Genomic DNA, 24,236 nt, shown 5'->3' on the forward strand with positions numbered 1-24,236 from the left:
ACCCAACCCACAAAAAAATAACTCTCATTCTGCTTCTTTGGTGACACAAACTTTTCGTTAATCAGACACTGGTCCTAGCACTGGCTTGAAAATGCACTCAGACTCACTTGTGTTAATGAGGAACTGATTGGAGACTCCAGGGTGATCAACATCATGGATTGCTGCTGCAAAAATTGCTGCCAGAATTTCGAGATCTGTGAATACAGCCTGGAAAAGAAGAAAAAACAACGCATGTTATTCGCTTACTTGCAAGATCATAATATTGCATGAAACAAAGACCTTTAAAAAAGGCGCTTCCAGGCATAATTCAATTGTCTAGGATACAAGTGACCCTTTAGTTCTAATGGAGCCTGTAAATCAGAATTACAAGATCCAATGTCTCCCAGAGATTACACTTGCTAGAAGCAGTTCGAGTCTCCAGGTGAAATACTTTAGGGGATGGGGAATGCAGATTGACCAGGAGAATCAGGACCGGAATTACCAGTTCACCTAGTAATCCCTCATTTCTAAGTGATCCTTATGGTACCACATGTAACACTGGTAACTCCACCCCCCAGAGCGATTGGCTGAACTAGTAGGCCTATCTCCGGGACTCATAATGTGGTGCTTAGTGCATGCAAGATAATTTAATGTGTCTTCCTCGAGGTCACTAGGAAAGCATCAGAGATGAGATATTGTTTTGTGTGGTATATTGCCATTATAGGAACCAGAATGTAAGACACCACTTCTAAACAGAGCCATTTGTTTCCAAAAAAATAATGAGAGTCTATCCTCTGTGACACACTTGGGTTTTTCATGTGTGTCATGGATGCTGGGTTCCTCACACTGAAGCATTGAAAATTACTTTATAGGTTTGGATTTGGTGTTAGGTGATTCTTCCACATGCACATAATCTGGCTGAAATCAAAGCATTTCAAGTATGTAATCTGACATTTTCAAATCTTCAAGGCTTGCTCAGAATGGCATGAAAAGTATTGCGCAGCCAAGCGTGCACTAATATCCGTATTGAGGCCAACGGGAAGGTGCTCTTCTGCAGTAGGCGCAGAGATGAGGAGCAGCTTCTAAAAAATGACATTAGAAATTGAGACAGAAATGTACAATTGTATGCATCACAACTGAGCAATTCCTGCATAGTGCTCTGCTGTTCGACAGCCAACAGAAGTAAACTGGATCGGGAACCTTTGTGCACAGTATTCTGGAAACCCCATCAATAAGAGGTGAATAACGTAAGGTCTAACCTTGGCAATCACATGTGATGACCACAATGTGATCCATTAGTATGAAAGACCAGTCTTGAAGCCATGCGGCTTGTACGGACTCACTTGGTATGAAAGATCGGTCCTCTAAGCAAGTAAGTTATTTATATTTTTGTAGACATATATAATGAAGCTGAATGCTTATTGTTTGTGACAGAAACTAAGGTGTTGATCACAGTTAATTACACTGTGCACAACCTATGGTTAGCATGAAATGGTATTCCTCAGGCCCATTTTAAGTTGTGTATGCTGATATACGGGGTAGGGAAGATTTTAGTTGTATTGGAAGTAGGTGAGTATAGTTCATTTTAGCTGCAGCAGTGTGGCCATCTTGCATTCCATGCCACAGGGTTAATGAGTCTACCACCTGCAGTGCTTTACACATTTTTCAAAATCCATATCTTTACCTATGTAGATGAGGTGCTGGGAATCCAGGAAATGAGTGCTAGATGCACGCTAAAGCCCCTACTGGGAAACCTAAAGGCATGCTTAGACACACCATGAAGATGGTTCGGACAGACAGATGCAATTATATTATTCAAACACCTTCAAGGGAAAACATTTCAAATAAGAAGACAGGACCTTTCAGCAGTGAAGATGTTACAGAACCTACAGGCATTCTTCGACGTTGAAGGGAGTTAGACTAAGAAGAAACACCACAAGTGCTGCTTTACAGCTTTATTTCTGGCCCACATCCTGGGCTGTACTGAAGAAAATCCACACCCACGACTAGTCTCTTTGTGTATATTAGTGAATGGAAGTAAAGGGGCTGATAAAAAGGGACAGTCTGTTGTGTTTTTTAGCTGTATTTATAAACTGTGGCCTCAAACATTCATCCCTGCTGAAATAAAATTGATTAGCAGTATATTTTTCATCATGAATATTATTTTTCTTTGTATCTAAAGTATGGCTGAATCTCCCAGAATACCGTGTATTAAATGCCTTCCCTCGTTTCTTGTCTGGCATTCGGAGTTTGCACATGTGTGCAAAGCAGTAATTCAGTGAGGGCTGAGAAGACTATATAAATAAATGCAATGGTTGCAAATTCACCACAGTGAGCACTTCGTCCACCAGGATCATGTATGTCTCAAAATTATATGCAATGAATCAATTACACCGAACATTTCATTTCACTTGAGGATTTACTTATTAGCTGTCCCTGTGAAATCTTCAATCTTCAATTTAAGAGTGCATGGAAGGTGCAAACATATTATTTCAAATACATTGCAACTGCGATTTTTCCATTTGCACATGAAGTCCCAGCATCAATAAACACACCATGGGCGCCACTTAGTTTGGGAATCATGACGTGTTTTGCAGGGCTAAGCATGAGCATCAACATCAAGGTCTGACTTACGTCCAAGGCTGGAGTAGACAGCAGAACATGCGTAGACTGAGCAACATCAGCAGCGTGTAAGCTGTTATGGTATGCAACATCTGAATGGTAGTGGTCTTCCAGAGTCATGCTGTAAGTTACAAGGGTGTCTGCTGAGATCTTGAATGTCTTCAATAAATCTCTTTCCTGGTGAGAGAAGGATAAAGATAGTCCAATCAGGTGGGAAGGACGATAAAATGGAATGCTACAGTCAAATGGCAGTGGTTTCGAAACACAGTAATAAACAACTTGTGCGGTAAGAACTACTGACCTGAAAAATGGCGTACATTATGCAAGTCAGTGGCCTGTTGCATGAATATCCTGCCACTTTGAAAATGTTCAGACCCCATTTGTTAAGATCTTCTAATTCCTGCAAAGATATATATGGAGTGTGCATTAATTATGGCTCCACAGTGCTGAGGCAAAATCATTGTGATACAATTAGCAGAGAATTGCTTCTAAGGAGAATAACACCTTTGGCATGCGAGGAAGTGCAAACTGCATTAGAGAATAGCACATCTAACTTTTCTAGTAGAGAAAAGGGAAACATCTGAGATTCTGTCATTGCCTACCACAACAAACTCAAACTTAATTTCAAAATACAATTTTTCTGTCAGTTCAAAAGACAAGCAAGGCATACGAAGGTGTGATACCAGCAAGGCAACTTGTGTACCTTCATCACTGTCAGCCCAAATATTGCTAACTGAAATAAAAGTATATTTAGATATACTCCATGATACGCCTGGGTGTCAACTTGCAACTAAAGTCTTCCAGTGTTCACTATCGAAAATCTTTATTCCCCACTTGGATAGATTAGCTGGCTTACAAATGTAATGATCCTACATGTCTATCTGTGATTAATGTCTCCTATCCGCAGAAAGTCATGGGTCATGGCTTGGCATATTTGACTTAAACAGCACTTTGGGAACCAATGTGGCATCCTTGTGCAATAGGCCTGTATCTGGCTGGGCCTGCATTGCAAATAACACCAGTGACCTCTGTATCTGTTATTCAGATTTGTAGAACATTTATGCTCAACTAAATTGCATTTAGTATATACAGTCTTTCCTCAAAATAGTCGGCATCCTGGAAAGCAAGTTTCCTAGAATTTGTGCCCAAATCTTGACTCAAAAACATTTTTTTAAAAGCTGTTCTTGCATACACTGCCAAAAGCATCCTAAGCCCAAAAAATAATGGTACTGTAGCAAAATAATGCGTTTGAAAGCACATGTTGAACTCCAGTAGGATTCCCAGCCTGACATCCTTCAGATCTTGATAAAGTAGGCATCATTGAGTTGGGCAGCAGTATTCTTGGGCGCCACCAGTATTTTATCAAGGGTGTAGAGAAAAAAGGGCAACAGGTACAATCGAAGTCCGTGAAGCCTGTGAAAACTAGAGAGGGCACTTCCCGTACGGGCTTCAGCATTCGAACAGTGGCACTTCTTCAGGGTTCGGGCAGATCCTAATCCTTGAAACAGCTAAGTGTGAGATTTGTTTTTGTGTTTTCATCACATCTTCTGGTGAACCCAGACAACACTTTCCCTTGCAAATAATTTACCCTCTACTTTACTCTTTTGAGTGTATTCAAAACGTCAAGAGAACAAAGAAGCAAAAAAACAAGCTTAAAAACCCTAAACGGAGCAGCATGCTGTGCAAAGTGGGTGGGTTAAATGAAAGAGCAGTTGATTGGTTCTAAACAACACAGCTTCTCTAGCACATGACAGGCCTAAGCAGACCCTGCAGAAAGGTTGTAGCTCACATCCAAACCAACTGCAAAAAAAACATCGCAATACACACCTTTGAAAGCAGGTCCTCCATTTCGGTTTTAACGCCGAATCGTGAAATGCTCGTGTTGTTTAAACTTGAGCTGTGCTTTAATTTTTTCACTCCACTGATCTGAGTCATGAGTTGCTGTTTCTTCTTTTTCTCTCGGTCTTTCTGTGTGGGGGACGGAATCTCCACATCGTTCTGCTTATCTGGAAAAGGAGAACAATATATTTAGAATAGTGCCATGAGGGTGCAGTTGATGCAGGTCAAATATTTACTATCCAATTGTAATGTAGGTCGAATGCTGACTGTAAGCTTTCTTTGACTACAGTAAAATGAGCCCAGCAAACATGGTGTCATAATTATTTTATATATGAAACTATTCTGGTCGTTGCTAAGGTGACCTGGCCAGACTAATAATTTACAGCACACACTCGAATATATTATATATATATATGAATTAAACAGAACAGCACCTGGAAAAGGCCCGTAGGTGTAACAGGATCACAACTACAACTCGCACACAACAGTAATGACAAAAAGGTAGGTATGGCCAGAGATGTAACAGGATCACAACCACAACAAGGTTTTGCATTCTGTCCACAACTGCATAATTAGTGCTTCAATTTAAATGGAATCGAACTATAAATGGGCCACTGCTGGAACAGGAGAAACCCTTTGAGAGACCAAAAGCTATAAAACCCACAAATAAATCAGGCCACACCTGCACCAGAACCGCACTTACAGCAGGGATAGTCCTTCTACAGGACCACACTGCGGCAGGCAACCACTATGGGCTGATTTGAAAAAGTTATCTGAAACCTTGGGCTGCACACCCCAAAGTGACTCAGGCTTTAAAGATCTGTGCTAAAACCACTCGCAACTATTATTGTGCAAAGCCTCGTGTGACTCTGTGGCGAGGGCAAGGCCACATTGAATCCTAAATTGGAACTGGGACAAAAACTTAGAGGTGGAACTATACAGATAAACCACCAAACACAGAACAAAGCAGCATCTGAGATTTAATGTCGAATTTTTAGAGGTTGCCCCCTTCCCGGACCACTGGGGGTTTCAAGCAGTCACACAAAGTACAGAAAATTGAAAATCCTAGTGAAACCCTAAACACACAGCCCTTATGGTACATGGGAACCATTGGGGCAGACCCCAGACTTAGCACCCAGAACACTGGTACACCCTTTCTGTTGTGAACACGGCACCAAGGGAAGTTTTTTTTTCATGTGATTAACTCTATGCAATCTGTGACTGAATCTGAAATTCCAAAATATCGAACTGATACTCGATACAATGTTAGAGAAACAATTCACATTCACAGTCTGGGTTCCACAGTGCACCTGTGATGGACTCACAAAAAAAGAGGCACACTTGGGCCCTGTGTATAAGCTGTGAGGCTCTCCTTGGATGTATGCTGAACACCCTCTCTAACTTTCCATCCTGGATTTCAAGACCTATTTCTTGCTGCCTTTCACTTATGTCATATATTTCAACAAGTTTAGTTGAATCTGATGCCCTGAGCAATGTTCTGATGCTGTTTTCCATCTCTCCCCCAACAATGACTGCTGACATGGAATATATTTTGCCTGTTCGTTTGCAGACATTCAGTCCCACTGTGGGTACCGTGTGCAAAGACCTCTTCATCCGAAGAATTCTACACACTCTGTATTAGAGCTACATTTGTGCTATATTCTCAAACTAAAAAAACTAGGGACTTGTGAGGAAGAATAAAGGCACTGATGTACAACTTGTGCTCAACTCTCCCTGGTGTGCCTCTCACTGGAGATAGAAACCTAAGCTTTGAAAAGTATTTTGACGTTGAACAATCCCAGACATACAGGGCTATATACTGCTCTCTGCTGCAGAATTCCTACTTGCTGTCAAATACTCCCACCACTTCCTTGAACTGTCCGGCCTATGAACACATCATAGACAATCATAGATTAATATCGCAGGTGGAGAATTTCAAATCGTGGGAATGACCAGAGGAAAAAGGGTGTGCATTCTTCAATATTCAAAATGGATGAGTTCAACAAACATACTGGATATTTTACTTATGGGGTGAAGAATTTTATTATGATTTATCTGCAGTCTTAGGGAACCTGAACTAAAGTGATGTTCCAGTATTAGATACTGATATGTTGTTTATCAACTTATATGATGCTTTACTGCATTGTGCTATGTCATATAATGTTACCTTGCATTACAACTGCTACATTACAGTGTGTGATACTAATCTCTGTAATGTTACATTACAGTATGTTATGTTATGCCATGTTAAATAAGATTTATAATGTACCAAATTACTATTTTGGTACTTTCAAAGACCACATTGGTTCCAACTCCAATAAATATGCCTCAGCATTCGACCCTTGGAGGATAAGAACATGATCATAATTATATACATTAAACTATGAGTATAAATTATCTGCTTGGCCTGCCATAAGGGTGAATTGCTTCGACCATGGGAGTGAGTTATGATTAACTCACAAGCGCTACACTCTGCCAAGAGAGTTATCGCTCAACAATGAATTGTTCTACAATTCTCCTTTCCAAGTAAAGGACGATGCACTGAGCAAAACCTGCTGACGTGGAGGGATCCTTCGTGTATTACCAAAGGCTTTGTCTTTTAGCCAGGGAGAGAGACGGCAGCCTTTTCCTTCTCAAGTACAAAGGCATGAACACTGGATCTCATACCGTGGCAGTAATGACATCTCACTCTTTGGAACTGTAAAGAAAGGGCCATTGTGACAGCCAGTCTTACGTTCAGAACCTGTATGAATCATGCATTGTTCTCAGAGAGCAGAGGAAGGGGGTCTACATCCTTCAGCTCTGCAAACCTCCAAACAAAACAGGAAGTTTGTGAGATGTATTACTTGATTCAGCTTCGATCATCATTGGCTAAATCTACTTGTCACACAGGTAACAATTACCCCGTTGTACCATCTGCACGGATTTGAGAAATGTGTTATCCCTAAAAGCACAATATGTGAGAATCCCCTCAATAGTGCGGACTTTGATTTGTGGGGTAGTGTGAGCTTGTGGTTCAAATATCTTCAAACACATCAACTGTGCTTTTCCTTTTCAGAACAAATGTGCTGTATTTTTTTTCCTTTGTTGTATTTTCTTCGGAGGTTTCTCTTATGAGAAGCATTTTGCATTCATACGTAGTACATACAATGAAGCCACAGAAACAAGACATGGGTGTTTTGTTGAGAGGTTAGGCAAGTTGACTTTCGCAGCAGATATTTTTCCTGCACAGGTAAGGTTTGTTCTAATGGACCCCCTAGCTTAAGGTATGTAGGATCATATCCAGCAAGAGCACCTTAAGTGCAGCTCTGTGCCCCACTAAAACTGACGTGAGCTACAGCTCAGTCTGGAATCTGTGAAGTTCAGAAACATGCAAGGATTATGTTGAAGACACTCAGTATTGTATTGCATATTGTAAATACACTTAGCCAATCAAGAGGGGTCCTCAATTAAAATCTACTTAATGGTACTGAATGAGAAAACAGGATACTTCCTGAAGAAAGATGCATCTCCGGATTTCCTTCATAATCCCATAAATCAATTTTTATTGATTGCTTGGTTTGTTTGTAAAGCATAGATAAGGCCATGGCTGCGCAAAGAGGCATGGAAATGATACTTGGTTGTGACATGCAGGATTGCGGCACAAAGTACGTGTGAAGCTGCTTGTGACTGAGGACGAAAAAAGGATGAATTTTCAACAATTGGATTAATAGCCTAACACTGAAGTCTCCCTTTCATATGCTGCTTGTAATTAAAGCAATGTTGGAAGAGAGTGATAGCGTTCAGAATATGGGTCCCCACATAAAGCAGATTTTGCGCTCTCATTCTAGCTGACCTGGTTTTGTCAGCTGGTATCTTTGCTGTCTCTAGGGTTTCCCAAGGCTTGCATCAGCGCTCATGGGGGAAGACATGATGTGTCATCAGAGTGCCTTCAGGCACCCTGGAATGTTGCTGGCCTAGAAACAGAACCTGCACGTTATTAGGCAGCCAATGCCTTGATGCAAATTCTCTCCAGAAAGGACGATGTTAAATATTCTCCTCTCTCATTGTTAAATTGAATTGAGTCTGCACACTAGAACTGGTCCTCATTTATAAGTGTGAGCGTTTGTGCATGTGTTAAAAGATGCACGCACACAGATATATACATTTACAGGGAGTGCAGAATTATTAGGCAAATGAGTATTTTGACCACATCATCCTCTTTATGCATGTTGTCTTACTCCAAGCTGTATAGGCTCGAAAGCCTACTACCAATTAAGCATATTAGGTGATGTGCATCTCTGTAATGAGAAGGGGTGTGGTCTAATGACATCAGCACCCTATATCAGGTGTGCATAATTATTAGGCAACTTCCTTTCCTTTGGCAAAATGGGTCAAAAGAAGGACTTGACAGGCTCAGAAAAGTCAAAAATAGTGAGATATCTTGCAGAGGGATGCAGCACTCTTAAAATTGCAAAGCTTCTGAAGCGTGATCATCGAACAATCAAGCGTTTCATTCAAAATAGTCAACAGGGTCGCAAGAAGCGTGTGGAAAAACCAAGGCGCAAAATAACTGCCCATGAACTGAGAAAAGTCAAGCGTGCAGCTGCCACGATGCCACTTGCCACCAGTTTGGCCATATTTCAGAGCTGCAACATCACTGGAGTGCCCAAAAGCACAAGGTGTGCAATACTCAGAGACATGGCCAAGGTAAGAAAGGCTGAAAGACGACCACCACTGAACAAGACACACAAGCTGAAACGTCAAGACTGGGCCAAGAAATATCTCAAGACTGATTTTTCTAAGGTTTTATGGACTGATGAAATGAGAGTGAGTCTTGATGGGCCAGATGGATGGGCCCGTGGCTGGATTGGTAAAGGGCAGAGAGCTCCAGTCCGACTCAGACGCCAGCAAGGTGGAGGTGGAGTACTGGTTTGGGCTGGTATCATCAAAGATGAGCTTGTGGGGCCTTTTCGGGTTGAGGATGGAGTCAAGCTCAATTCCCAGTCCTACTGCCAGTTCCTGGAAGAAACCTTCTTCAAGCAGTGGTACAGGAAGAAGTCTGCATCCTTCAAGAAAAACATGATTTTCATGCAGGACAATGCTCCATCACACGCGTCCAAGTACTCCACAGCGTGGCTGGCAAGAAAGGGTATAAAAGAAGGAAATCTAATGACATGGCCTCCTTGTTCACCTGATCTGAACCCCATTGAGAACCTGTGGTCCATCATCAAATGTGAGATTTACAAGGAGGGAAAACAGTACACCTCTCTGAACAGTGTCTGGGAGGCTGTGGTTGCTGCTGCACGCAATGTTGATGGTGAACAGATCAAAACACTGACAGAATCCATGGATGGCAGGCTTTTGAGTGTCCTTGCAAAGAAAGGTGGCTATATTGGTCACTGTTTTGTTTTTGTTTTGTTTTTAATGTCAGAAATGTATATTTGTGAATGTTGAGATGCTATATTGGTTTCACTGGTAATGATAAATAATTGAAATGGGAATATATATTTTTTTTTGTTAAGTTGCCTAATAATTATGCACAGTGATAGTCACCTGCACACACAGATATCCCCCTAACATAGCTAAAACTAAAAACAAACTAAAAACTACTTCCAAAAATATTCAGTTTTGATATTAATGAGTTTTTTGGGTTCATTGAGAACATGGTTGTTGTTCAATAATAAAATTAATCCTCAAAAATACAACTTGCCTAATAATTCTGCACTCCCTGTATAGATGAAATGTATAATATCTCAAACCTAATGGCGATGACACCTAACAAAAGAGCATGATATCTAATGAAAAAATGCACCACAAATACAAGACTGCAGACAATTTTAATCTTTTTAAAATATTTTGGATCCTGTATTATTTTGGTTAGCATCATGTTTTAGTCATTAAAATGAAAGGTCACAGAATAAAACATTTTTTTTAGTTTGCTCGAGAATGCCTGCCTTCACTAGATCCATAGGTTTGTGTTTTACAGGTATTAATTGGATATGGCAGTCTGTTAGTATTGACTGCTATTATATTATATATTATATGTTGCTATTTTATAACTTTAACAATGGGCCCTTTCTCCTCATATATGGAAAAAAGAATCCATCATACTTGGTACACATGGAATAGAGCTTAGCAAAATTCACCTCCCTCTCCTGTCAGCGTGGACTCACATGGTGCTTGCAAACACTGTGCCAGTAAGATTAATACAGGAGGTGGCCAGAGGGCAGTGGTGGAAATACAAGACAGCACACTGGCACCCCAAATGGAGGCCAGGAGCACATCCAGGTTGGCTAATCACTACTGTCCCGGGCCAAACTTCATACGTTTTTTTTTCCTTAGAAACGAAACATGAAAAGGAAAATACCCAAAAGAGCAGGTCCATATGATGGGCTCCTTTGAGACATGTTATTTTCAGTGTTATCTCACTCTGTGAGAACAGCCGTTTTCCATGCCAGCCATATGATTTCTATGAAAGATATGTGTAAGGAAGTACGGCCATATGACAAACTGCATGTTTTTTAATTCCCTAAGAGGTAAGATAGCTGTCTTTCATTGAAACACCATCACATTTGTGATGGATGCTTAAAATTCCTTTATGTACACTATGTGTGGGGCGAAACATAGCTATAGTTAGAGATACATTTAGATAGCTGTAGATATATAAAACTATGTATATAGATATAGAACAGAGTTTATATTTCAACAAAGATGCCAATTATTGCTAAGAAAAAAGTATTCATTTGTATACAGTAGTTGGAGACATGCACAAGTGAAGTACGCTTATTTACTTATTGTGTTGTAAATAGCCCTCAAATATCATGTTAGGCGAGGAGAACATCTAGGAAAAAGTCCAACTCTTAAACAGCGGTAACATGCATTGCTAACAGAAAAAAAGTATATAGTGCGTGTCTAGGGCCTGCCCCTGGAGCATATGGCCTAATGGCTATATTGGTTTGGCCTAGAGACCTGGATTTCTGAATTTAGTCATTGAAAGAATATGGGAAATTTCGAGCATGCCAATTAATCTACTTCAAAGTGTAAATATAAATAATTTAATATCTGGAACTAACCCAATTATCGGTACCCACAGAGTTCTAATCAGAATGAGATTTCTGTAATCTGGTTTTGCTAGGCCTGTTTACACCATACTCTTCTATACACAGCATGTCATATCTAAGATTCTTCCATTACAACTGACATCTTCCCTCTAAAGTGACCTTTGGGTACCCCCTTATCCATTGCCTTAACGAACGTTCCTCCTTACCTTACCGTTAGCGGATGAAATGCCCATAGGAGGATTCAAGGGCCAGGCACCAAAGCCTTAATCTCACTTACAGCTCTGCATCCCCATTCTTGTCTCTGGTGAGTGCCATCAGTCCCCTTATTTCAAGGTGAGAGTGACTGAATAACAATATATTGCTCCATATACTTCGATTGGAGCCTACGAGATTGTAAGATTTACATCCAGTCATTTTGCCTCTGTTGCCCTACCTCAATTCTTCGAGGAATATTAATTTTCTATGTTTCTTTGAAGAACTATAAACACCTTCCTTTTCGACATGTATTTCCACACTATCTGACTTATATTTGTGACGACCAAACATGGGGTATAAGCACTGTACAACGCATAGTACTTAAGAATAGTACACATAATACTTTATAATGAATTCATACTGATACTTAAAAGAACAATACCAACGATTTTTTCTTGCATGAGATGAACATTTTGCCTCATTCTCCATACATAAAGGGTGTCTTTCTGCTCTAAAACTACCCAGCTCTGTTGCCTCACAGAACTGTCTTTCACCACTGCAGCCCATACCCTCTCAGCTACACACGCAATATCCCTGAACCACAGACCCAGATCCTTTCCCACAACACTAGTAAACTCACTCTCCTCTTTGCTACTATGCTTTCAGGCCCACCACTAAAGCCATCACGAGCGTGCCTTTTCTGAATCTCCAGCTCTCCCTAGCTTGTCATGTTTGGGAGGTGCGATCTAGGAAGGAAGGGTTGTAGGGTGGGCTTCCACAGGGAGGCAACTTGACCCTTAAAATAATTAACAGCAGTTGGGTGGTAGAGAGAAGTTCCTTCTTCTACATTGAGTTTCTGCCAGTGCAGCCCTTGGTACATGGAAATAGTTTCATATAAGCTCAATGCACCGCAATGTGCATGTACATTTTCCAATAAGAACAACAAATTCTTGACTTCAGACTGAGCATCCTAATGGCAGTATGGCCTACCTACCGAAAGCAACCTTCAGCAGCACTCTGAGAACAAGCGGGCCGCCTCTCGTTGACCACAGAAAGGTCCCACAAAGCTCCGTGAGACTGCTGTGATGCAAGCTTGTATCTGCATGGTGAAGCATCAATGCAACATCAATGGGAAACCAAAGTAAAAACCCATGGGCAGAAATTCAATCATGTAAGTGTGTCTGATGCCACGCAACACTGGCCCTATACTATGCGTTAGTGAGAAACACAATGATCAGTATGATTTCCTGCAGGTTAATCCTTGCTCCTGAACATTGCTTATTCGTGGCACCGTTGGCCAGGTTTCACATGTGGGAAGTATATAGTTGCTATATCTGGTGAGGCTCATAAAGAGGTGACACAGTTGGCATGGAGGAAAAGAGAAGGTATGTGGGACCAGAAACCCAGTTTTTGAATCTAAGCATTTATTTGAACGTATTGCGTAAGCCTGTTTAAATCAGTTAATGTCTCAATTACTCCTTCCCCCCATTTGATAAAAGTGGGATTGCTTAGAAACAGGAAGAACCAGTATTAAGAGATGTATGAAATTTGGACTTTGACAGAAGAGGGGAACTAGTTTTAAAGCGTATTATGTGTGCCCAGGTTTGCTTTGCAAGGTATGTCCTTTTTTGGCACGTGCGCAAAGGCCTCGCTTTCCTTTGTACTGCTCTTGGATGAGGTCACCTTATGTGGGCTGCTGCCGCGTGCAGCTCGCGCGCTCAGCAATGTTCTCATTCCTAGCTCCAGCGCGAGGAAACCCCCGGACCACAGCAACCTGCGCTCATGCTGTGCCTGTCATCATTAACGCCCGCTCCTCCAAGGGAATGGCTTACCTAGGAATGTGTTGGAAATGTATTCTGACACCTGGTTCCCTGAGCGGCTCATCTCCGAGAGGTGCGTCAGCTCCCGGTTCAGCATTCTCTTGAACTGTAAAAATGTAAAAGGCAGCCATGTCAGAGAGACTGTGGACAGAGGCAATAAATAGATCACGGCATATGTAGCGGCTAGTTCCCCCGTACTGTCACAGTATAAAGAAAAAAGGCACCTATCTCGCCATTAGCGCCAACGCCACGGTAAAGTCAGCTGTAAGTCTTACATAAGATGTTATGCTGCATTCATGTTAGTGTTACCGTGAAACTTCTCAGGAAAGATGCAATGAGACACACAGTATGGAGATGCTTGGAACCTATCTGGCGGTAGGTGCGAGACTATTGTCAACTTTACGTGACAAGTGATGCTGAAACCCTGTCATATATCATATATGCAGATAAGTGGACTCTATAATGTGGTAGGTGCGAGAGCATTGCCAGCTATGCTTGAGGAGAGATGCCGAAACCCTTACATGTAACATATATGCACCTATGTGGAAGCCTTATGGTGAAAGGCGCAAGAGGATGATCAGCCTTTCGCAATGAGTGATGCTGAAACCATTTCATGTATGCAGATTTGTGGAACCTATCTGGAAGTAGGTGCAGGAGCATGGTCAGCTCCACCTGAGGAGTGATTCTGCAACTGTGTCCTTCATGTTCGTATATGTGGAACCTATCTTGTGATAGGTGCAAGAGCACTGTCCGCTTTACATGAGGAGTGATGCTGCAACCATGTAATGTGTTTAGATATGTGGAACATATCTAGTGCAACGTGCAAATGCATGTGTGAGGAGTAATGCTGCAACCGTGCCATGTATGCAGACTATGAAAAGAGGAAATCGGACATAGTATGCAGAAATAAGGGGGCCTATCTCTCCACCTGTGCCATAGTGGCGTCATATCTTGCATGAGTAGTGATAGTGCAGGTGTGTCAGTATATATGAAACACATGTGTGACGTTGAGAAAAACAAACAGACACAGTACGGAGACATACTGAGGCTGTCTCGTTATAAGTACCACAGTGAGAAACTATGCTGCAGCTACATCAGCCACATGTGTCATGCATGAGACTGTATGAAGCACCAGTGGGGTACTTTGTCAAGACATGTGGTGCTTGTCTGGATGCCAGTGAAAGAGTGGTGAAAGAGTGGTGAACGCTGCAGTTTGTACAGGAGGAGTGGATGAGCTGCTATGCCTCTGTATGCGTGTACACGTGAGACTGCAAAAAGAGACCGAGGACAATGGATGCTAACATATGGAACCTATCAGGTTCTCAACACCACAGCTTTGCCAGCTGCAAGTCTTCTATGATAACTACTGATGCAGCCTCATCGGTGTGTGTATGACAAGTGTGAAAAGAGGCAAGGGGACACAGTATGCAGATACATGGGAGATATCTAGCTATCAGTGACAAACGGCCGTCTTACGTGGGCCTAACATGGTAGCCGTGCACTCAGAGGGATATTGCAGTGAACAGCAAAGGTTTTGGAATACCACTTGGATATTATTTAATTATTCTAACTGAAGATAAATTGTAAGCATCAAACACTGAAGGACATGCTTGGCGATACACACAAACAGATATAATTTCTGTAAAAGAAAGGTATTAAAATACATTCGATTTGCACAGCATCTAAAGTAAATGCAATGAATTAAGGTTTTCCAGAGAAGCAGCAATGTATACCTTACGCCACTTTAGAACTTCTCACAAACAATTTTCCATGTTTAGCTGTAATGCCTAACGTTTTGATCCATGGAGTTTAGAATAGATAAAATAATTAAAATACAAATAGAACGCGTTTTTTTTTTATAGTTCGCACTGTGTTAGTGGCACAAATACTGCACAGGAATACCTGGAATATATACAGTGCGAAATAATGCTTTCCTATGCCCACATATATTGTGCGCGCGCGTGGATGCAGTTTCATCTTCATGTCATTATTAGACGAAATAAATGAAAATTATAGACACAAGGCTTGGCTTCAGAGAACCCATTCCATGTATCTCGCTATGTATTTCACCAGCCATAGAGGTCAATATAATCTCTCATGCATTCTTCCCTTACATGCAAAGCCAATCAGTTTACCCACCTTGATATAACCCCAAGATACAGAGAGTAAATAGTTCGCCTCAGGCATTTTGGAATACTCCTCGGCGCAGGCGACAATCCCCTTGCAAAGCATTCACCGAACAGAGTAAGGAATCCCGCAAGAAGAGGGGGGGGATCTGCCGAGCTTGCAGTCAGAGGGCAGCGACCAGCACGTCCAACGGCATGCCCTGGCCCTGCGGTTCACAGGGAGCCCGAATCTCGGACGAGGGCGAGCCGCGCATCCCATGTCTTCCGAGGCGCTGCCTGCATCCCTCGCCTCGCGCCAGCCCCAACAATGCCTGCGGGCGGAGCGCGAGGCAGCAGGAAACAGAGCCCGTCCAGGCGGATGCGGATGCTGAGCGCGCGCTGCTGCTCCTGCGAGCCTTATGAATTATGGAGAGCTCTGCTCGCTTAGCTGGCGGAGGGGGGACCCTGCTTCAGATTAGTCGCGCTCAGATGCGTTACAGTGTGCCAGGAAGAAAGGTTTTTTTTCCCTGCCAAGGGAGTTACATTGCTGAGCAATGCAGCCATTTCTGGAATGGAATATTAAAATGGAGGAAACCCCCCTTGCACTTGTGCAGTATCAGAATGTGCAATGCGGGTGTTCTCCTTTTTTAAAGACTACCAATAATAAACACTGTGCAGGTACCCCAGCTTCTGAAAGCGCATTAACTACCACCAAAGCCAATTCATGATTTATAGAGTTTGTGACATGGTATGTATGTTGGGCCCTAAAAATATGTGCTATTTTATCTTTGGGAATTTGTGCTGGACGCAGAGCGACTCCGATAATGTCTTTCTCTTACATTTTCTATAACCGTGCTCATAACGAGTCTCAATTCCAAGGCTATGCCGCAAAGGGACAGCGTTTCGGCATTGTGTTGAAATATTTTATAGAAGTCATGGGAGAGTTTTCGACAAGCCCTTTTAGAGTCATGAACTTAATCTGAGAAAATGCGCACACCCACACATACTAAGGTCACTTGGACGAGCAAACGCCCAGCGCACACACACGTGCACATCCATCAACACAGGAAAACTCAATGAAGAGGTGAACACATCACTCACGTGCATACACGGCTACACGCACAAAACATAGACACATACAGAACACACACGAAAGAGGATGATCATCTAGACACACAACATTCAAACGCACGGAGTACAACACACTCGCATATACCGATACACATAGAATACGAAGCCGACCACGTGCACAGCGTCACGCATCCACGAATGTGGATACACGGAGACATGAACGCAGACACAGGCTGCCCACAGATAGGTACACAAACACCCACACACACGTGTATGTACATCTGAGGCTACCCTGCTGCCTGGTCCAGCCAGCCCTGAATAATTCAAGTGCTGGTTGCTGGGGATGACATCAGTTCCCTTTCAGTGCTTGTATTGGAAAACATGCCTGGGTGCTGGGAATCCTGCCACTGCAGTGTAACATCCCGCTGAACCTACAGCATGGAGTTCAAGTGCAGCCAATGGAAGGGATCCCGCAGCGCCATGGCAACAGCGGCACGTGACGGCATGGCATGCTGCTGGCTCTACTGTGGGGCTTCCCTTCGAATCATATCACTCACCAGCCACGGCATCCCTCAGTCATTGCACACCCCTGGCACGTACACACTTCTGCCTGCGAGGTTAAGGGTCCTGTCGAACGCTGCCACAATAGAGGATTGCCTTCCCTTAACGTGCTGAATCACAACTATTTCTGAACACGTTTACCGGCAGCCATACTCGCACTCTGTGCTTTACAGTTGAACACTACTGGTCTGGGGCCGTTTTCTAAGAATACAAAAGCACACTATTCCATCGTGTGAGAGAGTAAAGTCCCCTTCACCTCGTCTTCAATTGCAAATTTCAGAAAGTGCCGCTAAATCCCAAACTGTTTCTGCCTTGTTGTCCTGTCTCAGAACAAAAGCGTGTGTCGGGACACCGTTTTTGGACTAACAAACATGTCAGATGAATATTGTGTTGACCCAAACAAAACGTTGATGTAAGTATGCATAGTTTCATGACATTTCAGTAATACTATATTACACTTGTTACATGAAATTCCAGAGATTACACTATCATGCTTCATCAGCTAATTACACACAGTTGCAGCAAAAATTTCGTGCAAGTGCATGGGAACAACACAAAAGCGGGCGACTTCTGTCTGTGGTGCTTGTGGTTTTGGTTCTTTTTAGCACAAGCAGCATCCTCGTGTCTAAGATCGACACATTCCATGCTTAAATCTATGGGCTTCATCGTTATCTTTAAATGCCTGTGGTGGTGACTTACATATCCAGATGGAGGTAATCTGTGTTTTCAGATTCTTCTAGCAGTGACCTATCACAACCCTATGGGCTTCAGCATTGTCTTAGTAGTCTCTAGTGGTGAACAAGGAGAACCTTAGGGACCTCAGCTGAGTCTTAACTTGCCTCTAGGAATGATCTAGCACAGACCTATGGCTCTTCAGCTCTGTCTTCATCAGCCTCTAGCAGTGACCTAGCTCAAGGGTACGAGCATTACGCAGACAGGTTACTTAGGAATTACTAGGACAAGGCCAAGCACAAGGATGCTTCAGTGACTTAAGGTCAGTACTTTAAAAAGGCAGGTACTGTCCGGTACTGGGTACCTGCACTTTGTTCATTTGAAAGGGAAACTACCTGCACTTCTGAGCACTGCTGCAAAACATACAATGGGAGAGTTCCATTACCTTTCAGGAGCGTAAAGGCACTCTAAATAGTGAGTAACCACACTTCTATATTTCCATTGAAAGCACTGCTTAACATCAATACTGAATAGCGGTCAAATCATTCTTTACCCTAAGAAACAAACACAAGCTGTCTAGCCAGAGTAGGCCCTGCCTTCTGCATATGTTAGTAAACAATCATTCCTTTACTACAGAGAATGATGTTTCTTTTTGTTCCCCTGCAATTCTTTTAATAGGTCATCCAGTTCGTTGTAATGTGGCAAACGGACCGCTGCACTGGCAGCCATCCGACCACCACCACGAGTCCGGTGGTCTAGTGACCGCCAAACTCGTAATGAGGCCCAAAATGTTGATGACTCTGCAGCAGCAACAATGAAGAGGACTTAAAAGACGACCTGCGAGCCCTGGCCTTCAAGAATTGAAAGGCAAAGCAAGCTGTTTGTGCTCACTGCATTTGTTGGATGCTAATAAATACTCGGGTACTCAGTGTTTAAGGGTAGGGTCCCATACACATTTTTAAAAACAAGAAAAACGAAGGGAAGACAGAGGTGTAATTTAAGACTCCTCCGTTTCTGGTTGCAATTACATTGATTTATGCAAGCTGACTACTGGTCTTTTAGGAAAAAGCAAGCCTTTAATGTTTGCTCTTTTTAGGGCCTGTTGGATTGCATCTCTTATCAACCACAGACTCAAGGTTTTAATAAAATACATTGAAATCCGTATTTTCAGGTTCAATGTTTCTGAAACGCGGTGTCACTGTACGTCACAGGGCATGTAACATCACCTCTACTATCCATATGATCTTGGTGAAACAACATTTACATGAAGGAAAAGTGAGTGCAAAAAAGTTGAGGAAGATGACTTTGTTGCTAACATGTTACTCTATTCAAATCACCAATGAAAACTCTAAGACAACAATAAACTAATGTACATGCCAAAACCTAGATTTTTGGTGGCTTGAACAAAGCTGGCAATAAGGAAATGAGCTGCGTGTTTGGAAGAATTGATCATGCCCAATAGAGGTTCATGCTAGTCTAACCTGGTTTTCCATGCCAATCAAGGATGAGCTCACACCGGCCGCCTGAATAATGCAGGACTAGCCATCTGCTGCAAAGACACCAACCACTCCCAAACGCTTCCTGAATACACAGACCAGGCGAGGCTGGCCAACTCAGAGCAACACAGGGCTGGCACAGGGAATGCACAAAGCAGACAGGCCCCAAGTTCTCTAGTGCTCATATAAGCCAGGAGCAGCGGAGTGCACAGTTACAGTTCTACCGGTAAGAGGTAGCGCTGCAATTCAATGCACTGACGTACACAGGTCTTTTTTGCAGCAGGAGGGACGGGGGCAGAAGCCTGCTGACGTTTAGATTCTCCACCGAGGTAACACATAGAAACCAAACGTATGTTAGAATAGTTGTATGTGCCTACCTCAATTATATGTGCCCAGGAGCTGGCTAGAATTTGCAAATATAGCACCTATGCTCACGACCTGGTGCTGCCACAGCATACAGGTGGGACTTGTGAATGCCTCCGCAAATTTATGAGGTCCATTTTGTCATGTGCATTCATGGGATATGCACCTGAACGAATCAGCTCGCAAGTCTTTCCATTTACATGTTCTGTAACGGGAATTTTGTACATTCCAGCCAGGGAAAGGCTCTGAAATACCCCAGGACAAAATATAGGACTATGTCATTACATGGTTCATATTTTTTTTTCTATCAAAAGCCTTTTCTGCATCTTACTAATAACTTTCTGCTTGAATAGCAGCAGTGGCTGCCCAGTCTAATGACAGTGGCTATGGAATACGCTACCTAGACCAGTAGGCACTAAAGCGATCTTTGTGACTCCCATAATCTGTCCTTCATTCAAAATATGTCAGGCAGTTCAGTTTTCAAAACTGTCAGATAGCATCCATCCAGATCATTACATTCTATGGTTTTCTAGTACAATAATCTCTTTCCATCAATATAATTGCCGTCGTTTGAAGGTACAGGGCTTGAAAGGCATCTTCACTACTACAAATTAAAAGCACGCTTCTTAATCCCGTGTTTGTTTCTGATCACAATCCACTAGGCCGCATGTGGAGATACTGTTTCTTTTTCATGAACATTTTGCCATTTGTCGGCTTTGCCCTGAGGAGAGACACACATTGTGCTCTTCTCACGGATCACCGAACTCAGCCATGTGCAAACGCTCGTAATGAATTACTTGCTAAATTAATCTGACAGACGAGGCGGGCTCAGCCCCATAGATGGTGAGCGAGAGCGCGTTCTCCCTATGGTTAGGCACGATCATTACACAAAGTGCACTATTTGCACGGAGACCGTTCTGATCCTAAAAAAAGGTTACTTCTGACACTCGGGGTCACTTTTGATAGGATTTCAGGGGATTTCGGGAACATGCGAAATATGTAATTGGCAGAAGGAGACACTACCCACACAGGCAACCAACTGTGCTAATCTAAGACTGAGTGTTTACTGTGGAAAAACTCATGTTTCTTTAATTCTGTGTTTAAAGCAATTACTCTAAAAATAACTGAAAACGTGCAGTAGACTATAGCAACACAAAAAAAGATGATGGACGGGATGCTGAACATTGTCAAACATTCGCCCCTAGTCACAGATCTGGTAAAATCCATCGTTTTTTTGCCCGCCATATTCACCCTAAGTGGTCAACGGTATGCCCAAACGTGGGTCCCTTGCTCACTGTGCCGCTGGATTTAAGCTAGCCTGACTGATGAGGGGTGATACCCCAAAACCAGTCCCAGGATGCATGTTTCCGGTCCAGGGAGGACCTGGCCAGGCTAGTCAGGCTGAACTGTTTTCGTGGAGAGCAGGTTCAACACTGATTTGTATAAGGCTGGGTTCAAACTAGGATGGAATGGTGAGCAAAAGAACAATGGATTTAACCCAGACCTGTGACTGGGGTGGGTGTTTAAAAAGTTTCATCACTCTGTTCATCTTCTTTTTGTGCTGCTAACGTGCAGTAAACATCAATCCAAATAAATAAAATCACCTTTTAGATAAAAAAGAACATCACAAATATACACATATATATATATATATATATATTACCTAGTAGCAGTCGCCATAAGGCAGTTATAGTTAGGAACATGTTTCCATAGAAAATACGTTTTTTGACTTGCCTATATCTTTGGCACAGTTTGACTAATCATCACAAACTTTTCAAATAAAAGTGCCCTGGTGATTCTTGTCGTGCACTGAAAGTTTCGGGGTGATCTGTCAAGTAGGGGCCAAAAAAAAGGGGAGGGGTCAAAAAAGTTGCGCTGCCCATGTTAATTCCCATGGCACCTTTGAAAATGACTACAGTCTGAACCACTGGCTATAACTTAAGGCCTCGCCATGCACTGCTAATTACCCCACAAAGTACGGCACTCGTGACTTCTTTCATAACATTAATACAGTATTTGCAGTAACAGTTTTGACAAAAAACTGTGCATGGTGATGGTGCGAGTTACAGTTACCTTAGGGCACAAATTATAGTTACCTGAGATAACTCTAACAAGTGAATTTCTATGGTTTTGTACGTTTAAAATGTGAGCCTAACTATAACGTCCCTGTAACTTTTGTTTTTTTAAAGTGAATATATGTATACATATTTGCACACACACATATGAATATGTATACGTAGAAAGTGCACATGTATATGTATATACATATATGCATTTACATAGTATATATTAAGTTGTTGTGCAGAGGATAACATGCTATTTATGACCACCTTGTGAGCCATGGCCCTTTCCCACTTGCTTGCGGAGAAGGGCCATGACTCACAAGCGTTAAACCTCGAATAGGGACATGATGCCCCCTTCTCTCCCTCAACAAAGGTAAAAAATAGCAGATTACATAATACACTTCTGTATATGTAGTTTCTGCCTTGACATATTTCATGTGTATTTGTTCTATAAAAAAATATGTAACCAAAAACAAGATGCAAAGGGTTAAATTTGTGTAGTGAGGTGAAATTACACCGAAGAAATCTTTTAGGAGATTTGTTTCCTGTGTAAATTGTAATGTACACTCTTTGAGGCAGTAAACCATGTTTTATCATGTCAACTTCGTTCTACCATTGTAATACCAGGGAATGTGACCTTTGCACTGTAATAATAAATGTTCATGGCACTGAACTTACCTAAGTTAGTCTCGTGGCATGAATATGTGCACCTAAAAGTAGCAGGTGTCTTGGAGAGCCAGAGGTATCAAATGCGCTCAATGTTTGTTTTAATGAAATCTGAGTTTTTGCAACTAATTGAGGTCAAGTGGGCATGCCATATTTTTCAGCATGAGGGCAACAGTGGCAACAGAAAATGCACCTTTCTTTTTTAAAACACTATCAAATACCCAAAATTGAGCTAAATGGACAAGGCCATACCTTCACCTTTAGAAGTTTCCCTGACAGAGTTTGCGTACTGCAGCCTGACAGTAACGTGGCTCAGTGTGTGATGCCTCTCAGAGGGTATATATAGCAGAGGGAAGGTGAGACTCAGATATATAACCGCGATTTCTTGAGCCAACGTGACCTCAAATGTTCTCCGCAAAACGGCAGTTTTGTGCAATCTGGAGGTCAACAAGACAGCACAGCGACGCCCCCTGATGGTGGTGCAGCAAACTCACACCGCTTTCTTTGATAACATTAAGGTATGCGCTTAGATATTGTTGGGTTTTCAGTTTTTCTTGGCAAGGATTACAGACCTGTCAAACGCCCAATGGCTGACAAAAGGCCTTTAACTCAATCAGCCTGAAAATGCGGCTGAACGTGAAGTCGATGTGTTCATTCTCCAAAATTTCCAGGGAGTGGCAGAGAAAAGCACGTTATGCCCCACACGTCCAACATATGAACACAGTGCAACAAAGGTAACACACCTGGAGGGGAAAACACCACTAAAGCGAATATCTATGCAAATTAAAGACGGAAGAAAAGTGAATTTTGCTCCCTACGTGATGTCTTTGTTCACTCAGAACAACACGAGGGCAAATGATTCTTTGTTACCGAGAATCGGGCGGGTCTTTGAGAAAGGAGAGATTCACGTGTGCTGCACCCAGCACAAATAAGTAACTCTATTGTGTAATAATGGCTGGTGCACGTGTCTATCTGTACAGTGCACATGAACGCCTACATCTGATTGTTAAACGCGCTGATCCTGGCATCAAAAGTATCACCCATACATTCCTTAGCTAAGCAATACGTGCAGTTACTCTGTTTTATTTAATAAGCTGCAGTTTCTGTATAATTATTTACCCATAAATGCACTTGTGCAATGTCAGTGCCCTCAACATACACCTACAGGAGGAGATGTACAGCACGTGCACAAACTCTCAGGTCAATTCAGGAGAACCTTTGAGTATGGCAAGTAGTATTGCAGCACTTCTCTTAAATGCTTTTGCCTGGCTTTCTGAAACGGCCCCAAAATGAATTAGCCGTATTATTAAAACTGCAAAGAGGGTTCAGCCCTTTCGATGTGTACTAATTGTGCATGAATGTTAAATGAATTGTGCAATTCTTGCCCCATTCAAGATGTTTTGAGGCTAATTTACAATGACACTGAAGAATCCATAAAAGACTCCTAGAGGAGCACTAATTTATATTGTCAATAGGCCCCTTTGTAATTATTTAGTTCTCTGACTTTCTCTGTCTTCTGTGCCCATTCTCGCTCAGCTGAATCCCATTCTCTTAGTTATTTTTTCTGTCTCTCTCCAAAACACACACTCATTATCACTCCGCTGCTTTGCCTCCCACTCTTTCTCTTTGCTTCTCTATTTTTGCGTCTCTTCCTCCCTACCTTCCTCCATCACCAGCTCTCCTTGATTACAATTAACTAATGTACTACGTTGTGTCAAGTATAAAAAAATGTGTAGGAAAA

At 42.3% G+C, this 24,236-nt stretch overlaps 1 protein-coding gene across 4 annotated transcripts in view; it reads right to left on the bottom strand.

Annotated features, from left to right (window-relative positions):
• Window positions 1-24,236, bottom strand: part of PDE4B (phosphodiesterase 4B) — a 1,531,620-nt gene that overhangs the window by 10,280 nt on the left and 1,497,104 nt on the right. For 3 of the 4 annotated variants that reach the window (XM_069232487.1, XM_069232488.1, XM_069232489.1), the window contains 5 exons: window positions 13,511-13,604; window positions 4,429-4,607; window positions 2,903-3,001; window positions 2,614-2,778; window positions 108-207 (listed from right to left, as the gene is read on the bottom strand). In XM_069232487.1, coding sequence (XP_069088588.1) covers window positions 108-207; window positions 2,614-2,778; window positions 2,903-3,001; window positions 4,429-4,607; window positions 13,511-13,604 — 637 coding nt within the window. Of the gene's footprint in view, window positions 1-107; window positions 208-2,613; window positions 2,779-2,902; window positions 3,002-4,428; window positions 4,608-13,510; window positions 13,605-15,637; window positions 16,177-24,236 lie in introns of those variants that run through there. The other variant, XM_069232490.1, reaches the window with a different exon arrangement.

Source organism: Pleurodeles waltl, chromosome 4_2 (assembly GCF_031143425.1).
Source record: "Pleurodeles waltl isolate 20211129_DDA chromosome 4_2, aPleWal1.hap1.20221129, whole genome shotgun sequence".
Classification (NCBI taxonomy): domain Eukaryota; kingdom Metazoa; phylum Chordata; class Amphibia; order Caudata; family Salamandridae; genus Pleurodeles; species Pleurodeles waltl.